At 41.5% G+C, this 12,338-nt stretch overlaps 1 protein-coding gene across 1 annotated transcript in view; it reads right to left on the bottom strand.

Annotated features, from left to right (window-relative positions):
• The window catches only part of LOC134957926 (coagulation factor XIII B chain-like), a 146,404-nt gene that overhangs the window by 118,500 nt on the left and 15,566 nt on the right, over positions 1–12,338 (bottom strand). Inside the window, exons 2-3 of the mRNA XM_063940173.1 lie at positions 8,118–8,318; positions 3,660–3,845 (exon numbers count right to left, since the gene is read on the bottom strand). Of these exons, the coding sequence (XP_063796243.1) occupies positions 3,660–3,845; positions 8,118–8,318 (387 nt within the window). The remainder of the gene's footprint in view (positions 1–3,659; positions 3,846–8,117; positions 8,319–12,338) is intronic.

Raw genomic sequence — 12,338 nt, forward strand, 5'->3', positions numbered from 1 at the left:
GACTCGTCAGCAGTTTCTTCCGAAGGTTGTGTCGGCATTTCATATCAACCAACCTATTGTGGTGCCAGTGGCTACTGACTCCTCGATTACTTCAAAGTTCTTGGATGTCGTAAGGGCTCTGAAGATGTATGTGAAGAGAACTTCTCGTCACAGCAAGTTGGACTCTCTGTTTGTCCTATATGATCCCAAGAAAATTGGGTGTCCTGCTTCTAAGCAGACGATCTCTCGCTTGATCAGGTTCACTATCCAGCACGCTTATTCTATGGCAGGACTGCCGTGTCCAAAATCTGTTAAGGTCCACTCTACTCGTAAAGTGGGGTCTTCCTGGGCTGCTGCCCGGGGTGTCTCGGCATTGCAACTTTGCCGAGCTGCAACTTGGTCTGGGTCGAACACGTTTGCAAAGTTTTACAAGTTCGATACTTTGGCCTCTGATGATCTGAAGTTCAGTCAATCAGTTCTGCAGGAGCCTCCGCGCTCTCCCTCCCGTTCTGGGAGCTTTGGCACATCCCCATGCGGCACATCCCCATGGTACTAATGTGGACCCCAGCATCCTCTAGGACGTAAGAAAAAATAGGATTTTGGTACCTACTGGTAAATCTTTTTCTTGTATTCCGTAGAGGATGCTGGGCACCCTCCCAGTGTTTCGTTTTCCTGCAATTGTTATTTGGTTCAGTACAACTTCGTTTTAGTTGAGTACTGCATTGTTACTTGGTAAGTAATGTTTCAGCTGTTGCTGAGTAGTTCAAGCTAGTTGTCTTGACGAGCCTTGTATGTGTGAGCTGGTATGAATCTCACCACTCTCTGTGTATAATCCTTCTCTCGAAGTATGTCGTCTCCTCAGGCACACTTTCTAGACTGAGTCTGGTAGGAGGGGCATAGAGGGAGGAGCCAGCCCACACTCTAAAACTCTTCAATTGCCAATGGCTCCTGGTGGACCCATCTATACCCCAGGGTACTAATGTGGACCCCAGCATCCTCTACGGACTACGAGAAAAGGATTTACCGGTAGGTACCAAAATCCTATTTTTTCTCTGTGTACAATGTATTCTATTCCTGGGAGCACCACCAACACTGATTTACATTCCAGGTACCATTCGGATAGATAGCCCAAAAATTTTGTTTTTTGTGAGCTCATTGATTATTAATAATAATCTGGTGCAGGATCTTTTTCCTCACCTCACCTCACCCAAGCTGGAATCTATTATTGGTCCTAAGGCACAAGAGGATCTCAGCTTCACTTTCCACATGACCAAATATATAATATTCCATGCCCATGAGAGGGATGACTGTCTATATGGCATGGTAGCTGTCATCAAGCCGCTGAAAATGACTACTAGCACATCATTAGAACAACTGGATCATTGCTGGATAACCACAGCGAGGCTGATTCAGCATTGCATGCAAGTTGGCCACAGATACGGCTTCAATGCATGATCTCCATTTGTAGTCAGAGTTGGCTGCATCTTTGTGGCTGCTCCTCCTCTATTTATCTGCTTGTTAAAGTAGTTGTCATCACTATCAATCTAAAAATTGCATATCCATGGTGGAAGACATCTATCTGAAATCATACCGATCTTTGTGTGCACTAAACTCTGATCCACTTATTCTATGTGCAGACTCTCTGTTGCTGCCCAGTTATACCTACTCAGTCACAACTGGAGATGCATACGACCCACAGATGCATATGCTTTGCTGCATAGCATTCACCGTGCTAAGGCACAAGATCTTAGTATCTGATAGATGCTGCGGTATTTTGCTTTATTTTATACAGTACATTTAGTATACTTCCGTATACATGAGCACAGAGTAGTGCATACTAGAGGGCCGATCATTTTAACCGCGATGATATCGCAGGCGCGAATCATCGTAGCAGTTGCCGCACTTTATGGCGGCCTGAATTTGCACAAAAGTGCTCGCTGCCCCATAGGGCTTCGAGCACTTTGGTGCGATTTCAGTCCAAAACCATCCGGCTGAAGGTGCAAGATAGTGTGTTGTTGCCGGCATTTAACCGTCGTAGCAAGGGTACATCACACCCTTCGCGGGTAATAGGATCGACCCCTAGGTGTTTCTGTCGTATAGGAATCCATGTTAAGTTGGATGGAATTGCATCTACTGTAAATTACAAGTGACAAATGCGCTAGCTTATACTTGATGCAAATGATACACATTGAAACAAGAGAATTTACTTTTACACCCAACTCTGCATCGCCCACAGTTCTTTTGACAAACCCTTACTGAACTTTGCTTAGTCAAGTCACACATTTTCAGTGATAAGTGTAGATGTGATTGAAATGTGTATTACTCTCCCATACTTAAATTTGCTCAGCTTTGGAGCATGTACAGTCAGTGTAAAAAACATGCAAGATACGCTCCACAAATAGGCATAGACTCAATGCTTTATCACCCCCAGGATGTTCAAAAAGTGGGATGCTGGGTAAAGGCAGAGTAGTCTCTTAAATCATAGTCAATGCTATATGCATGGTAGTATTAGGTGAGGGCAGAGTAGTACCTGTAGTGTAGAGCAAAACAAATCAGTACCTTTTTCATAAACAGTCTGTCCCATGACAAATAGTACACTACACAGCTTCTTTATCACATTATATATTCACATTCTTTCTGATTTTAAATTTGATGCAATTTCATATAGGTCTTTAAGAGTTGTTTAAAATGAAATAATAAAATATATTTTAATAATGAATTGAATTTTAGTGTTCTGCAATAGGATATTTTTTCACCTCCCTTTTGAACCATACACTTAAGTTACAGAACCCACAGTAGTAGCCCCTGAACTATTATTTAACTCATTATAAGGTAACTTTTCAGTAGTACAGGGGTCACCAACTATATACTGCTCAACTTCAATATTTTATTTTGTTCTCTTTTTTGGGCACAGGGAAATGATTCACCAGAATTGCCAACTAAAGAATTATATTGACATTGGAATAATAATTGAGGTTGCATGGTCATCAGCAGCTGCAGCTCCGACTTACTTTTAGTAGGGGGGCTGCTGCTACCCCTGTGCCCGGAGAGGAGACAGCCAGCCACGGTTCCCAGCACTTGTGCAATGGATCTGGCAGGTGCCATGACTGACGCATGCTCCGATGCCGTGGTGCGACTGACCCTCCGGCTTCTATGTACTGCATCGGTTGCAGCCCATAGAAGTTGGATAGGGCTGTACGAACGGCAAGGAGTGGCTTCCTACAGGAAAGCAGGTCTCTGTTTATAGTAGCCAGTCTTGCAGTCCCAGAGGGAGGAAACACCTCCCAATGGTACTGCCTGTGAAGCCGCTGACACAGAGAGGGATGGCGAATTATACTGAGGGGCTACGGACTGCAGACCATAGGTAAATGGTCTGGTCAGCAGTCTGAACATGGTAGTATTATTCTATATCTGACAGCTTAAGTGTACAATATGCAATAAAGAAAAGGAGGAGAGGGAAAAATAACATAGGAAAGAGAAAAGGAAAGAGAGTATGAGGCTACACGTACTTAAGTGCTGTGAAGAAGTTGTCCTGTGACATGAAACAAATTGTGATTAGAGTGTCTGACATGTATACAGTATAGTGTGCCTGTGTGTCCATTATATATACATTATATGTCATGCATACATTTTCTTATGCCCAATGGTTTATGGTGCAATGGAAAAATGGCAGCTCATACCAGATCTGTTATGGCATCCTGGTGGAGGAGACCACTCTCCAGATGAACACTGAATCTGCTCAATTGTATCCCCAGTTGTGGTAGTGTAACCTTCAAGGCAGCTGTACTGAGTCATCTCCAATGTTTTGTATGACTCCTTTGCATTAAGCAGAAATCCATTTACCAAAGATGGTTTTATACATTTTTCTGGCAAACAGAAGACACCTTTGAATTAAATAGTTGTTAAAGCTATAAAAGATAAAGATTCAATGCTACATATTAAAATGGATTAATCATGATTCACAATTAAAATACAAATACCGGTATATGTGTAAGTGACTGTAATAGCACAAAGTTTGTAAAATAAACAATTAATTCAGGAATTGTAGAGAATGCCTAGGCATTGTGCATAATAACTGAACCTTTCTGGCATAGTGGAAAGGTAAGAATTTATATTTCAGCTTACATACTTTGCCTAGGCATTTTGCACATTGCCGAAAGGACTACAGATAAATTGTATCATTAGGTAAAAAGAAATTCATACCTGCAGCCTATGGGGCAGATTTAATTGTTGGCGGGAAATTGAAAAAACACAGCAGTGCTGGAGTTTTTCCGCAGCCACAAGGTTTAGTTAGTCACTTGCAGGACAGAAAATGAGACTTGGTGATTTTCATAGAAATATTTTTTCACGCACCCCCAGAGCAAGTCTGACTTTTTGTAAAATCATTAATTTTAGGACAAATCACCGGGACTTGCTCTGAGACTCCAGCAGTATCCCCCTGAGGACTAATTAAGCAATTGAAAGTTTCTAATTAGCTTCGTCAGCAATTACTCATCTTCCGAAGTGGGGGTCTTCTGCATTCAGTGTAAGATTATCTCTACTGATTGTACTGTAATATTAGTTAGGTAATTGGGTGATAAAGAATTATAGCATTGCCATAGGCCCAAGAGGCATATGCGTTTGTAATAGATTGCCTATGTATATGATGTGTTTTTATTGATAAATTGGAATGTTTGCTCTCTCCTGACTATAGGCTGAGTGAGAGAATGATTCTTTGTTAAATCTTAGATGGTTGGTATGTAAGCTTGTTTTTTTAAACTGTTTTATGGTTACCCATTTCTGGGGAAGGGTACTTTGGAGTATGGTTGTAATCATTGCATTCACATGTTTGGTCTCATTATTTAAAGAGCATTATAGAGGCTTGGCCAATAGAGGCTTGTGTCCATCTATTCTAAGTATATCTATTGAAATTAAAGCTAAAATTTGAAACATAATTTAGATGTTACACCAACATTAGGCTGAGGCCACACATAGCGGGCAAGTGGACCGGACCCTCTTGGCCGCAAGGAGACTACACATGGGCACCTATAAGGCGCCCACACATGTGCGGCAGTCCCGCCACCACCAGATCCAACCACAGCATGCTGCGGTTGGGCCAGATGACAGGACGGCGAGATTTCAATGAGAACACATACATTTCAATGTATGTGTTCACACAGTGCGGCCGCACTGTGTTCCATTAAAATCCCGCGTGTCACTGGCCGGATTGCAGAACAGGATCCGTGTGCACACTGAACCCCCCCTCCCGGCCAAGTGGGTCCCATTCAGCAGGACCCGCCTGGCTGCTTTGTGTGGCCCCAGCCTTAAACCAAAGGAAAACAGAAGGAGAACATTCTACCCAAAATCTGGAACAATGAAGGACTGCTTTTAAACAACAAATGTGAGTCCACTCACTCTTCACAACAAACAACTAAGTCTGAGTAACCTTGACACTTATCACTTAAATCTGTGTTATGAATGCTGCAAGACCTTTCCACTTCATCTGCAAATACTTATATTTATGTTTTTAGTTTACCACAAACATCTGAATTCTCAGTTGCAACAATGTAATTTTGCCATTGTATATTTTTTAAAGTCGTGTCTGGATTACTATTGTTTTTTCCCTACTCTCACAACCTTTCAATTCTAACTACTTTAAAATTCAATTTATGCAACCTTATAATTCTTCACTTTTATTTTGCTGGAAACTATACTATTGCCATTGAACATACACAGTTACCAACAATGTACTTTCACCTGCACTTTCGCTATTCCCTTTCCCATGTGAGTGGGAACTCACTTGAACTTGTTTTCACTCACCATTGTGATATTTCTGACTACTCCAACTCCTCATTCCCTCTCTCTGACCATCACCTGCTCTTTTAACGAATCCCTCTCTGCTTCTCCATCTCTGCCTCCTAAGGATACCATCACTAACCGTAACATTGAAGCTATCCATACCATTTTCTTATCCTCCCTGTTTAATTAACTTTTCTCGCCTATTCTCACTCAATCCTGCCCTGAACAAGCAACTTCCCTATACAATGCCTCCCTTACTTCTGCTCTTGACTCTCACTGATCACTATGCACCCTCGCAGATCACCACCTCAACTCTGGCATTCCAAACTCACCAGATATCTGCAAAAATGTTCATGTACTGCCGAGTGACAGTGGAGGAAATCATGCTCTAAGGCAGACTTCCACCATTTCAAATGTATGCTCTCATCCCACAGTACTGCCATCTCTAATAAATGATGATGATTATTGAAAACATTATCCTTGTGGCCTATTTTAACTTAACTTTTTTAAATTTATAAGCACTTGGCAGAAATAGGAGTGCCACACATGGCCTATATTCTTCTTCTCTTTATCTCTGTTTGTCCAGCTTGTCTGTTTTATAATAATACTCTCAATAGTAGGATTGAGAACATAGCAGTGAATCAGTACATATCTATTTGTGTTGCAGGTAATTGAAAGGAAAAAGTCAGAAATCATTACATTACATTACATAGATTACATTAATCTATACATTATTTTGCATTATTATGTTATAGCACAGATTATGCACCAGAATTCAATCTCTCTACTGGTGTATGGTTTGAAAAACAATTGATATCAGACAGGAACTCTTGAATAAAACTTTCTGAGTAATTGAGACTCCCCAAAAAATTATAAAATGTCATACAAATAAGTGTTTCAGAAAAATTATGCTCTTTCCCACATACACAAGCGCTGACCATAAAAGTAATATTTATTGGTTAATTTGTATCTTATGTACATTACATCACTACTGTAACCCTTATTTTCTCTACATGAGTGATAACTTACTTTCAAGTAGTAATGTAGGAGGGATAGGGGGAACTGCGAAGGGAAAAGCCTCCTAGACCGAATGATGTTAAAGTATTTATACTATAATTGAAAGATACAAATAGAGTCCAGATGTCAGGATTTATGGGCACAGGGCATTCATTTATTGTCACTGGGCAATATAGATGTAGCGGTTATTAGATTTAGCTAAGTGCTTAAATATTTCTACATTTGAAGACTCTAGGACCGAGGCAAGGCAGAAGCAGACTGGAAACTGGATTGCAACTGGATCCAGACTGGGATCAGATATTCGACTGGGTGTCAGGCAGGGATTTATTAATTTAGATGCCAAACTGGGACTGGCTATGCAGGATACCAGGCCAGGGAAGGCTATGCAGGATACCAGGCCAGGGAAGGCTATGCAGGATACCAGGCCAGGGAAGGCTATGTAGGATAGCGGGCCGGTGCCTACTATGCAGGATACTGGGCTGGGATTGGCTACACAGGATATTTCAAAGGTAAAATGCATTTGTTAATTAACAGCTATGTCTAAACTCTGAAGTACTTGAAATCAGCAGGCAAGATACACAGGAGTTGTTAAGATGAAGCTCTCAGATGGAAGGGAAGCGAGAGTCACAGCAAAACTAAGATGCAGGCATATAAACAAGACTGTTGAATTCAAGAGCTGATTCCAGCAGAACTGTTACTTGAAAACACTGAAGAGGCTTGCAATGAGTGCAGTGCAGCTAGAAGCAATGCTAACTTAAGAGACAAATGTAACAAGTGATCTCTGTATCTTGGATTACTGAGACTTAGTTGAATAGATGCACTGGGAACATGGGAGAAAACAGTTGCTTGGAAGGCTTTAGCAGCACTGGTGCTTGCAGAAAGGGAACTCAAAAGTACTGAGGCACAAATATATCACTAGGAATTGCAGACTTGCTACAAAACAGAAGCCAGGATTCAGTAATGTGACTTATTGCTCTGGCAATGCATTCGTCATCTGGAAAGGTTTAAATCATCTGTCCTGAGGTCTTATAGGCTGCAGTGATCATGTGGAATAATATAGGAGCCGGATAGGTACAGGAGTGATCACAGATGAGAGTCATGATGGCTGCACCCATGCTGTGCTGGGCCTAGTCACACTGTTAAACTAGAAACAGAGGCAATGCAGGGAATGGCTTGCGGAGGGTGATCCAGTAGACATGGCATGCACAGGACACGCCAAGACACCATATGAATTAGGTGAGCTGATCCAGAGGAGTGAATCATGACACCACACTTGGCATTCCTTAATAGTCCCCTGTTGAAGTGTAGTTTACAAATCAAATGATAAATACTGGTAAACTTACTGAAACATATTGTAGGAGGTTCCCATCCTTCTGATGTACATGTGATCTCGCCTTCTTGCCTACCAGACTTAAATGTGTATCCAGCTGAACAAGATACAGATAATTTCTTGTTTACTTCCATTGGAAAATAAATTTTTTTGAATATGTACAAGTACTGAGCAATTTTTCCATTCTCTACATTGGGAAGGTCACATAAATTCCCTGTAAGGAGAGAACAGGTGATTTATACAATTGTATTGTATAGAGAGTTTACATAAATACAAAGCTTCAAAATACTTATTTTCAAAACGTTTTAGTGTATCGTGTTTTTGTATAATATATCACTGTACATTTAACAGTTTATCCTATGTGTCTCATTATCTCTATATTGTAACATTGCTATTTAGAATATTTGGTCTCTCCAAGGTCATCTCTATTATTCAAATGCTCCTGAATAATTGTCTCTGAAATCCTAGTCATTTATAGTATGTACATCTTGGTTGAGGATTTATTCAGAGTATTGGGGTTTGTGCCAAAATAGAAGCTCCCAAATCAAATTCTTTATCTGACTGGCATTTCAATGAATGAATAACAGTTGTACAGCTAAGGTATAACCCTGGAGAACTATTATTATGACTACATATTATGCAGCACTTTATGGAGAATATTTAATCATTCACATCTCATTATTTAAAGATCATTGTTGAGGCTGTGGGCGATGAGCTTGTGCACATTTATTCTGAGGTTTATATTTACTAAGAAGTGAGATTTTTAGAAGTGGAGATGTTGCCAATAGCAACCAATCAGATTCTAGCTATTATCTTCTAGAATCAGCTAAATAAATGTTAAATGAAACCTGATTGGTTGCTATGGGCAACATCTCCACTTCTAAAAAATCTCACACCTTATTAAAATATACCCGAGTGTACATTTTCCAAAGTGTAATTAGATTTTAAACGTATTTTCAGCATTACACTGGCATTATTAGGCATATCTTCAGCTGATATCGATTGTGAATTGACTCCTACTCTCCACTTCTCTTCAACATTATTCATATATAGAATACTACTGGGGAGTATATCAACCGTTGCACTGCATTATTATTTAGGTAATCGCATGAAGAACACCCCTGCAGAGTATCTCAACTGTTTGTACTGCACTATTATTTTGGTAATTGGGTAATGAAGAATTATAACATTGCCACAGGCATAAGGCATCTGTTTTTGTACTAGAGTGCCTTATGATGTGTTGTTGTAGATAAATTGGAACGTTTGCTACTGTATCGCTAGACTATAGACTGTATGAGAGAATTACTTTTTGTTAATCTCTAGATGGTATGTTAGTATGTTTATATAAGCCAATTTATTGCTAGCCATTTCAGTGGGAGTGTTTTGGAGCTTGGTAGTAATTATTGCAAACACACACTTGTGGCGGGATATAATGGATGTCCTTCGGTATAATGGTGCTGTAATACTAAAATTATTTTTAAAATCTGATTACACTTTGGAAAATGTGCACTTAGGGTAAATGTGTATAGCCTCAACAAAGATCTTTTATGAAATCAAGGGAGGGATGTAATGGTGTCCGAGATCGCTGGAAGTGCGGAATGCTGGCCAATCTTAGACATGCTTTGTAAGTGATTGCCCCATTAAAAAACATCCAAGATTGTCCGGCATCCCGCACCTCCGGCAATCTCGGACACCATTATGCCTCTCTATAAAGAAATGGACAATGGACTGGAGTCTTTATAGAGAGCACTGGTAGAACCCTTCTCCTTCAATAAGGAGGTGTAGACAGCAGTTAAAGTCACTACAGGGTCCGAAAGTTATCCGATATACCTGATGAAGAGTAAATCGTGGCCCCATATGTGCTGTAACTACCTGATAGAACAGGACGACGTTTGTGTGTCGGAACCTGCTGATGGCAAATATTTCAGCTTGCCTGCCAGCAGGGAGCATAGCCACTGCTACCTGAGACGCTACCTGAAGTATCTGCAGGAGAAAGCAGCTGGAACTGCAGCCGGACACAGAGATGTTCTCCATTAGGGAGGCAATCGATATGCCAGCTGTCGGGATCCCGGCGCTCAGCATACCGGCGCCGGGATCCCGACAGCCGGCATACCGACAACTCTTCTCCCTCTTGGAGTGTCCACGACACTCCTGGAGGGAGAATTAATAGCTTGTCAAGTGTAGCGCGCCACCGTGCCCGCTGCGTGGCAAGCGCAGCGAGCCCGCAAGGGGCTCTTTTGCGCTTGCCCCGCTGGCCGCCGGTGTCCCGACCATTGGTACAACATAGTAAACCCCTCCCTTAGACAGTGCTGAGCTGGAGAGGGTCCTGATTACAGTGCTAACCCTCCAGTTGTACTGGGTTGACTATACGGGCTGGAAGAGGATTATTCACAGCAGCACCTGTCTCATGTTGTAAGTCAGCAGTGGGCTCAGTACCTACTGCATGCATTTCCATGCTCCCTGGGCATCTTTGTCAAGACACTGCAGGAACTTACCACTTCACTTGCAACTATTTGTGTAGGCTCAGTTTTTCACAAACTTCTGAATGCATGTATATACCGGTCATTTTGCCTTTATACACTTGAATGTCCTGTCTGAATTACCATTGCTTTCCTGCCTACCCTCACATCCAGGGCCATCTCTTCATATGGCTTTAATACTAACTTGGTTAATGGACCCATGATTTTAAGGGCCACATGAGCAATAGCACTGCCCCCATGCCCATTCCACTGGTTGCTGGTTTCAGCCCTTCCACACTTGAGCTTGCAGCCACAACCTGTAGCACCCCCCTTCCCCCTGCTGGAGCTTGCAGCCGTGGCTGGTAGCATACCCCTGATGAAGCTTACAGCTGCAGCCATTGCCACATACAATCCCCCCACGCTGAAGCTTACAGCTATGGCCGATAGCACCCCCACACACTCCTGTATCTTACAGCCACTTTCATTTAAAGACAGCTAAGTCAAGGTGGAGAGACAGCCATGCACACAGTCATGGGGGAGAGCAGCAGCCATGTACACAGTCAGGGGAGAGGTGGGGGAGCAGCTCCAGACATACCATTATTTGATTCTGTTGCTGGCAACAAGAAGAAATAGCTACTAGTACTGCTTCTCTAAATAACAGTATCACCATCTACTGCATATACACTCCTGCATCCAGTTCCAGACATACTATTACCTGCTCCTGCTGCTGGGGACTTCCCACCAAAAGAAATACACTAATCTATAATGGTAAGAAGTGTACTGAGAGTGTGATTCATGTCACATATCCTGGGCTATGGAACATTAAGAATACTAGTACAGTGGATTACTGGATTCGTAGTAGGCCGACATAATTTCAGAATCATGATTGCAACCGCTTAAACTCATGTCAAGTGTAGAAAGCAGCTGGAGGAAAGATAACTCAGATAAGGTATTTATCAAAGAATGTATTCAAACATGAACTGTGAATGGCAAATGTGTTAAACGTGAATGGATACTCTATTTGGTATGCGGTCAGTAGATCTACACTGTCTATATAGAATATCAATAGGTCGACATGGTCAAAAGGTCAACATGTAAATGGTCAACAGTGCTTATGGTCGACATGTGCAAATGGTCGACATGCCACTGGTCAACACACATATGGCAACACAACTTTTGAATTCAATTTTTTCTTCATTTTTTTCCCTTTTTCATGCTTTACCATCCACATGGACTACGACTAAGAATAGTAATCTGCCCACAGCATGGCAAGTGAAGCAGGCCTTGCAAGGGGATGTGGTGCACTAATTGGGGTTCCCTATGCTCTGATGGTGAGAATCACACCACAAAAATAAAACAAAAGTTGTGTCAACCTTTTTGTGGTGACCATTTTCCCTGTTGACCTTTTCATGTGTTGACCTTTTATATGTCGACCTAATGACCATGTCAACATGTTGTCCCTGTCGACCTTTTCACTGTTAACCATTTTGTGTCGACCTGTTGATTGTAGACCATGTTACTATAGATCTATTGAACCAAAACTCTCTATTCACCATCCCAAAGTTGTTTGTAGTACTTGGCATGTTGCATATTGTCCAATAAAGAATCTCTATTTGCTACAACAGAATTTCAAGGAACACAGCAATCTTAATGTAGATCATGGAAATGGAGAAGAACATCCAAGTACATGATCACATATTCAATATAAAAAACTGGATGCATAGATTCTTAATCAAACAACATCACTCAGAGCAGGAATACTGATATAAAGTGTG

This window comes from Pseudophryne corroboree, chromosome 9, assembly GCF_028390025.1.
Source record: "Pseudophryne corroboree isolate aPseCor3 chromosome 9, aPseCor3.hap2, whole genome shotgun sequence".
NCBI classification, from domain to species: domain Eukaryota; kingdom Metazoa; phylum Chordata; class Amphibia; order Anura; family Myobatrachidae; genus Pseudophryne; species Pseudophryne corroboree.